At 35.5% G+C, this 7,964-nt stretch overlaps 1 protein-coding gene across 1 annotated transcript in view; it reads right to left on the minus strand.

Moving 5' to 3' along the window:
- Window positions 1-7,964, minus strand: part of Atrnl1 (attractin like 1) — a 656,020-nt gene that overhangs the window by 209,173 nt on the left and 438,883 nt on the right. Inside the window, exon 27 of the mRNA XM_033761235.1 lies at window positions 5,001-5,108. Within this exon, the coding sequence (XP_033617126.1) occupies window positions 5,001-5,108 (108 nt within the window). The remainder of the gene's footprint in view (window positions 1-5,000; window positions 5,109-7,964) is intronic.

Here is a 7,964-nt window from a genome sequence, read left to right on the forward strand (position 1 = left end):
TAGTTCTATAGCTTCCAATTAGCAGTAACTATTACAGAATGCACAGCGAAGGGAAAAATAAAATATAATTTTAAACATTATAGTTCTACCTCTTATTTTTCAGAGGATGTCAAAAGAAGAAATGAACCATTAGTTGCTGAGTTTACTTTGATGTTTAATCTTAACAGGAAGAAGTAAACAACCAATTTAAAGTCTAAAATTATCTACTGAAATACAGTGTTTTCAACTTTAATTTATTTTAAAAATTCTATGTTTCTATTCACTTGACATCACTGTGTATGGATGGCCATGGGGTTATTTACCAAGATGAAGGAAATCTGATGTTGAATTTAGAGTCTTGAGCATGGAGAACATTCAACTGGCAAAATTACTACCTTGATAAAGGAAAGCTTAAACAATATATGAATAGTCACCCAGATTAATCTACAGAATCAATGAAGTCCTTATGAAAACACTGGCAGAAATTCAGAAATTTATGCTAAAATTAATATAAAATTTAAAGTATCATAAGAGCTGAAACAATCTTAAAAAAAAAAACAAAGTTGGATGGTATGCATTTTCCTACTCTAAAACTTACTACATAATTTACTACAAGACTTATTACATATTCTAAAACTTACTATCTTAAATATAGGATTTATCCTAAATGTAGGAATTGTCCACATTTATGGTTAATTTCCAGGGATCATAGATCATGGTAGAGCAAAAATAGTCTTTTCAACAAATAGTGAAAAGTTTTTAAATGTTCCAGTGATGCAACTCTTAAGTATGTAAGCGAAAGAGATGACAACACAAGAATTTCTGTACAATGTCCATAGTGGCATTATATGGAACATGTAAAAGGTGAGGATAACCCAAATACCCATCAATGGGGGAATATGTGAACAGAACATGGCAAATGCATGCAATGGAGCTTCATTTTGCAGTAAAACAGAACAAAGTACCGAGAAATGCTACAAAATGGATGAAGTCTACAGACATGCTAAGTGAAAGACGCCAATCACAAAAGACTACATATTATGATTCTATTTATATGAAATACTAAAAAAATAAATTATAAAGACAGGAAGTAGGTTGTGCTTGCCTCAGGCTGGGGAGCAAGAGAAGAGAGGTGTGCAGGAAAATGGCAGTGAGTGCTGCGTGCTATGGGTTTCTTTGAGGGATGATGAAATATTCTAAAGTTGATTTTGTTGATGAATATACAATGCTTTGTATGTACTAAAAAAAATCACTGATATATATATATATTAGCAGGTGAACTCTATGTTATTGAATTATATACTTTGAGTGAATAGTATGATATTAAGTTACACATTTTAAGTGGGTGAGCTATATGCTGAATGAATTATATTTCAGTAAAGCTTTTAAAAAATATATACATTAATAACTCAAACTTGACTCCTAGATAAAAGAGCTTTGCACAATGAGAGACTGCATGAAATTAATTTTTTTCTTTAACATCTTGATCTTGAGTTTCTGAAAAGTAGTGGTAAGAAAGAAATATGAGCATCAATCATTCAGAGAACTAATAATGGAAGTAAGAAAAATGACAAAAATCTCAATGTTAACACGATGTTTTGAGGGACAAAAAACACATGCATAAAAGGTCTTGCAGCCAACAAAAGAGAAAACTAAAGTCATCTGTTTCCTTCCCCAACTTTAAACCTGTAGATGACATACATGAAACGGGAATGTTGACAAGTTCAGAGACATAGTCAGTAATTTATAATTCTCATAAAGTCTTTAAGAAAAAACTCATAAAGACAGGAAATGAATAGGCAACATAGACTTCATTAAGAGAGGGACAGGGCCATGTTTTCTGGAATGAGTAATATTTACCCTAGCTTCTGTGGGGCAAAAAAGCAGCAGAACCAACCCAGTGCTGCCCCAAGGCTGCAGATCACTGACAGCATTACTCTAGGCTTCAGCTTGGGTGAGGAATCTAATAGCCATATATGCAGACTGCTGCACAACTCTTACTAAGAATTGGTGTCTGCCCACCCCACCTGCTGACTTGGCAATTAGATCAATTTATGTGTATAAGCTTCTAACTTGGGAAGAGAAAGTAGAATATGTATATTTTGAGGCACTGAAGCAAAATTTATGAACACTGAGAAACAGGACAAATTCTTGAGATTCAAAAAAGATAATTGGGATCATTTACAAAGGGCAAAGAATCAAATGGATATTAGACATGAGACAGGAAAGTATTACTTTGAAAGTTTTGAAGAAAACTTTGAGGCTAACATTTTACATATAACTGAGTTATTTACATGTAATAAACAAATAAATATACCGATTGACATTAAATTGCTCAAAGAGAATGCCACATAAAATTTCTGATTAAAAAATTGTCTTGGATGGTTTGTACTAGTGAGATAAGAAAGAAATGCATGCGAAAACAACCAGAAAAGGAAAAGATATTCCTAGTTATTGGAATATGCCACAGTAAAGAATCCACATTTATATAAAAAATTACAGACATCAATTTTGTTTGAGAGGGGCAGTAGAGAAATGAGGTCTAAACACTACTAGAGAAAAATAACCATTACTATGATCACGATAATTGTTATGATTTATATGTAAAATAGCCCCCAAATCCTCCTGTGTTCAGAAGGTGCTTGGACCACTAGGTACTGTGCTCATCAGGAGATTCACCCAGTGGTGAGTTCAGAGGCTGAAGGCCATGTGGGAGAGTGGCCCCTGCTCAGAAGAGGTCGGCCACTGAGGGTCTTGAACGGAGGGTGCATCTCCCTCTTCAGCTCTTCCCTTCATCTGCTTCCTGACTGCCCTGATGTAAGCAGCTTTCCTCCACACATCACGCAGTTTATGTCTTGGAGCCAACAGACTATGGACTGAAACTTCTACAAATCATGAGCCCAAATTAACCTCTCCTCCTCTGAACTGTGGGTCTTGGGTGTTGTGTCTCAGCAATGAGAAAGTGACTAAGATAATAAGTGAAAGATACTGTTGTGAAACACAAAAATGAATAGAATATGAACTACTAAATTTAGTAGACAAAAATCAGTTTATGTTCCAGAACCTATGAAAAGAACAGTAATTTTTGTCAGTTCAAACACCAGTCAAATGACAGACTTACAGGGTGAACAGGAAAGTAAAAAGCTAACAGTCTTCTCCATAAGGGATAGACATAAAACAGGATACAGAGAAACTGCAAATAGAACAGTGAAAGTACATACTACCAGGCTGATACAAATTAAAATAAAGTAGGAGTAGATATTTTTAAACTCTGCAAAATAAAGTGTAAAACTTTTAAAAGTCATATAGAAGGAAACAAATATTTGGAAAAAAATACAAGAAAAACATAGTGATTTTTGACATGTATAAGCCTAACAACATATCCTTGAACACTATCAAGGAGAAATGGAAAAACTGAGTTGAAACATATGTATGTATTTAAGTCCATGTGCTTGTGGGTTTGCAAGTTCTTTGATTATTCCTTTTCCTCTTTGCCTATGCATGCATTACTTATATTCATTTTTTATTGTTATTTGACTTTTAGTCCTATTTGAAACTATTTTAAACAGATGGAGAGAAAAGAGAATTTGGATTCAAATAGTCCAGGTATCCTGTTTGACAAAAGTTTTATACTAACATTATTTGAAACAAGGGCCTAAAAGAAATCACAGAATTTGCTATAACATTCATTTACACATCTTGTCTTTTTCTGAATGCTTCTTCAAATAATGGAAGACAGAGACATGCATTTCCTAATGTTCTAAGTTTCCACTGCAACCTGTCATCTAGAATAGCAAAAAGTCAAATTCACAAAAGCTAAGCACATACAAAAATATTTTATTCTCTCTAAAAACCTGCCCTTTGTATAGAACCCATGAGGTATAATTTTAGTTTTGTATTTTTAGAATAATCAAAAATTCTACAGAAAGAATCAAGTATATTTCTATCTCCATTGTGGGAAGAGTCTATTTTTATATTTCCTACTTTACTTAAAGTAAAGCAAATTCTGAAAATAACATATAATAATTATCCCAAAATTGGAATTTTTTAAAAAAGAAATTAAATATTTCATTTGTAGAATTTTTTAATCTTCTTGCTTAAATACTGTACTATAAAATAACATATATACTTTTTTTTTTTTGTACCAGGGATCAAACTCGGGTCCTTGGGCTTGCAAAGCAGGCAGTGAAACCACTGAGCTAAATCCTACCGAGCTAAATCCTCTAAGAAACAAACATGTATTTAAATTAGTCACAATCTGTGACTTTTTCTTCTGGGGTTATTATTTTCAGAAACCACTCGCCAGGTGTGGTGGTGCACACCTGTAATCTCAGCACTAGGGAGGCTGAGGCAGGAGGATTGCTCTGAGTTTGAGACCAGCCTGAGCTACGTAGTGAGTTCCAGGTTAGTCTCAACTACATAGTGAGGCCCTGTCTCAAAAAACCAAAAACAAAAACACTTTATGCATCCTTTTAGGACTGTAATACCACTTTTATGTGTACATATGATTTGTTTCGTTGTACTTTTTCTGAGTTTGTGACAAAGAAATGTAGTAATACAGCCATTCTCCACAAACAAAATATTCACTATATTTTACACTTCTCTACTTTTAAAAACACAACTGTGTAATTAAAAGGCAACTCACCTTCACCTACCTTTTATGTTAAACTTTGTTAACAATGATTGATGTTAACTAAGGACCTGGGCTACTCCAAGAAAGGTGGTTTATTTCTCCATTACACCTATATCTTAAATTCCTTCAGCTCCCATTTGTCAGGGAAAGGCTGCCAGGCGAGCAGTCTGTCACTCTTGCCTAGGCTAACAGATTCTCCAGTGGCTTTTGCTACAGCTCATGTCATACCATTAAAATTATGTGACTCAAAATTGGCATAACATATGTAGCTGAATCTTGTCAACTCTAGATAATCAGACTCTGTGTGGCTTCACAAGCAGATGCAGATTAGAGAAGCAATATTAATATTCAAATCATAGTGGTCCTCTTTCAGCACCACCGTTCCTACCTCTAATGGTCCTCGCAGAAAGTCTGTTTGCTCAGCTCCTACTTCCAGTGCTACATCAACAGAAGCAAAGGGACGACTGGCCATCTGCTGTCTTTCTCGAAGCAGTTGCTAGTGGGGGTTAAAAACAATTCATGTTAAAATCAGCTTAGAAGCACATTAAACTCAACAATATCTGGTTTCATTTTCAAACAGACCCAAAAATTTAGGAATCATTTCATACATATACACATATCCAAGAGAGGTAAAGATAAAAATTATTTTCTCCCCATGGCCTATATTAAATGAGGCATTAAATGTATGGTGCCTACAAATAACTTTCCCTGATCTCCATTCCACAAGCATAAGCAATGTACTCAAAGGCACTTTGTAAACCTCAAGTGAGAGGTGCTACTTAAATAAAAAGTGTGATTTTCATGAGAGCTATGCTAACTTTGCCACTTAAAATAATCCATGCTTTTGTCTTAGCTAAATGAAAATGGTTAAGAAATGATAATGAAAAGTTGTCAAAATGAATTAATGGAGATTAAAGGAATATATACCTGCCAAGGCTAAATTTTGTAAGTTGTTGGGAACCCTGTGCACTGCTATAGAAGCACCAGCAATTTGCAGTGTTTATATCTGTATTCAAAGCCTCTGTGTTCATTATTTAAAAGGGGAAATGACTAATGAGTTGCAGAAATTTGTTCTCTGGGTTTCTAAAGCACCTCTAAATATTTGTGCTTTCTTCTTGCGCCTAATCTGGGATTTGCCCAAGCTAAAACCAATAAACTAACAAGTCCCAACCAACTACCAAGCTAATTTATATTTCCGTCTTTCTAATTATAATATTCATTAAGTCATGATAAGAAAAATTGATGAGCAGCACCAGATATTGCAAATCTTGTCCCCCTCATTCTATACAGCTAATAAAATTATTATTAAATATTAAAAGATCATGAGCAATCCAATTAAATACTCTTTCAAATGAGAAGAAAATCATATCATTGAAGAAGGCAGAATCCTTGAACACAATGAATGGCTTCATTATTTATAGAGATTTTGAAAGATTCAGTAGCATGAATTTAAAACATTAACAATTGGTCTTTGTGAATGGGTGAAGCAGGAGGGTGCATGATTCATACAATTCCCTCGTAGATGGTGAAGGAAAAGAAGTCAACACCTAATGGGAGTTATTAGTTAACATTTTAACACTTGTGACACAGTGGTGACAATGTTCATGATGTAAAGATCTAAAATATAATTTAAGGCCTTGCTCTACCATTATTAAAAGTGAAAAGCCATACAACAATGTAGAACAGAAGTAGTGCATTTGTTAATGAATGATAGTTCTAATTCATAAATTATTTGTCTAGAGTTAGTGAATTCATATTAAAAATACACATTCAAAATCAAAAGTAACTGTGGCCTAATTTCACAAATTATTCACATTAAAATAAATTCAAAGCTATATTATTAAAAATACAGTTATTACCAAACAGGATCTGGATTGCACCTCTCCTAGTAGATCTGAGCAGAATGTTCATGCAAAATACAAAATGGTGCTCATTCAAATGTCAGGTGACATTAAGAGTAGAAAACATCATGCTCTTTTTCTCTGGTAGAAAAGCACACACCCACATGCATATGTATCCCTACCTCCCCCAAATATGCAATCTGCCATGCCCATTAACACACAAGTAGCTTTGAGAGAAATATAAATTCTACTTTGTGCTCAAATGTAATGTTTTAAAGATTTGTCCTGACAATTTTCTCCAATAACATGAGTTCTCCCATTACAAATGGTATTTCATCTAATTAATATTTAAAGACAAATAACTGGTTTCTTCATCTTGTCTTCTCTGTTTCACTCAAAGTAAAATGTCTGCAATACATAATTAATAAGTTCTTACTACACCAAATTTGAATGCAAATTGATAAATACACCAAAACTTATCATTTAGACAAAGATTTAGTTCCCTGGAATATAATGTATATCATGACCCTCAATAATTATAATAAGGGAAAAATCAGTGACTGTTTTTTTCTTCAGACATTGTCACGCGCCATTATTTCCGGGTTCTTCATGCCCTACATGAATTCCGGGTTTGAGTCCGCCAATTGATAAATACACAAACTTATCATTTAGACAAAGATTTAGTTCCCTGGAATATAATGTATATCATGACCCTCAATAATTATAATAAGGGAAAAATCAGTGACTGTTTTTTTCTTCAGACATTGTCACGCGCCATTATTTCCGGGTTCTTCATGCCCTACATGAATTCCGGGTTTGAGTCCGCCGGTGACGGTGGTTTGTGCTTGTGCAGATGAGGCGCTTGGCTCGTCAGAATGATGCAGGCTGGCATTGACCAATAGAAACAGGCCACGACGCCCGGGTGGATATAAAGGCAGGCTTGCATCCGGCTCGGGGTCTTTCCGCCATCTTGAAGAATGTAGAAGAACCTCCAATAAAGCGTGCTTCAGAAGAATCCTGAGTGTTGCGTGCTCCTTGCTGGCGAGGTGCGCGCGACAAGTGGTGCCGAAACCCGGGAGCGACGACCATCATCGCCGGCATCAGCGGAGACCCCTGACTTCAGGAGGATTCAGAACTGAGACGCAGGAGGGGAGGATCCACCAACTTTCCGAGAGGTACGCTGTCTGGTGTGGGCGGGTGTTTCAATTTGTTTACTCCAAGAGGTTTAAACTGGCCGTAAATCAAAGGTAGATAACTTTGTTGGTCGCCCACTCTCGTAGATAAGGGAGAAATGGGCAATTCAACTTCACAATCACTGGTCTATGCCTTACAAAGCCTTTTGGAGGAAAGGGAGTTAAAAATATCGGAGCAAATTTTAAGAAGGTTTCTAAAGGAAGTGGATCGAGCGGCGCCCTGGTTCAGCGGTACCGGGTCACTCACGATCCCATCCTGGGAAAAATTAGGAAAAGACCTCCAGCGAGAGAAAGATAAGAATACCTTAAGACCGGGGT

Source organism: Fukomys damarensis, unplaced genomic scaffold (assembly GCF_012274545.1).
Source record: "Fukomys damarensis isolate Sample0158 unplaced genomic scaffold, DMR_v1.0_HiC HiC_scaffold_8, whole genome shotgun sequence".
Lineage (NCBI taxonomy): Eukaryota > Metazoa > Chordata > Mammalia > Rodentia > Bathyergidae > Fukomys > Fukomys damarensis.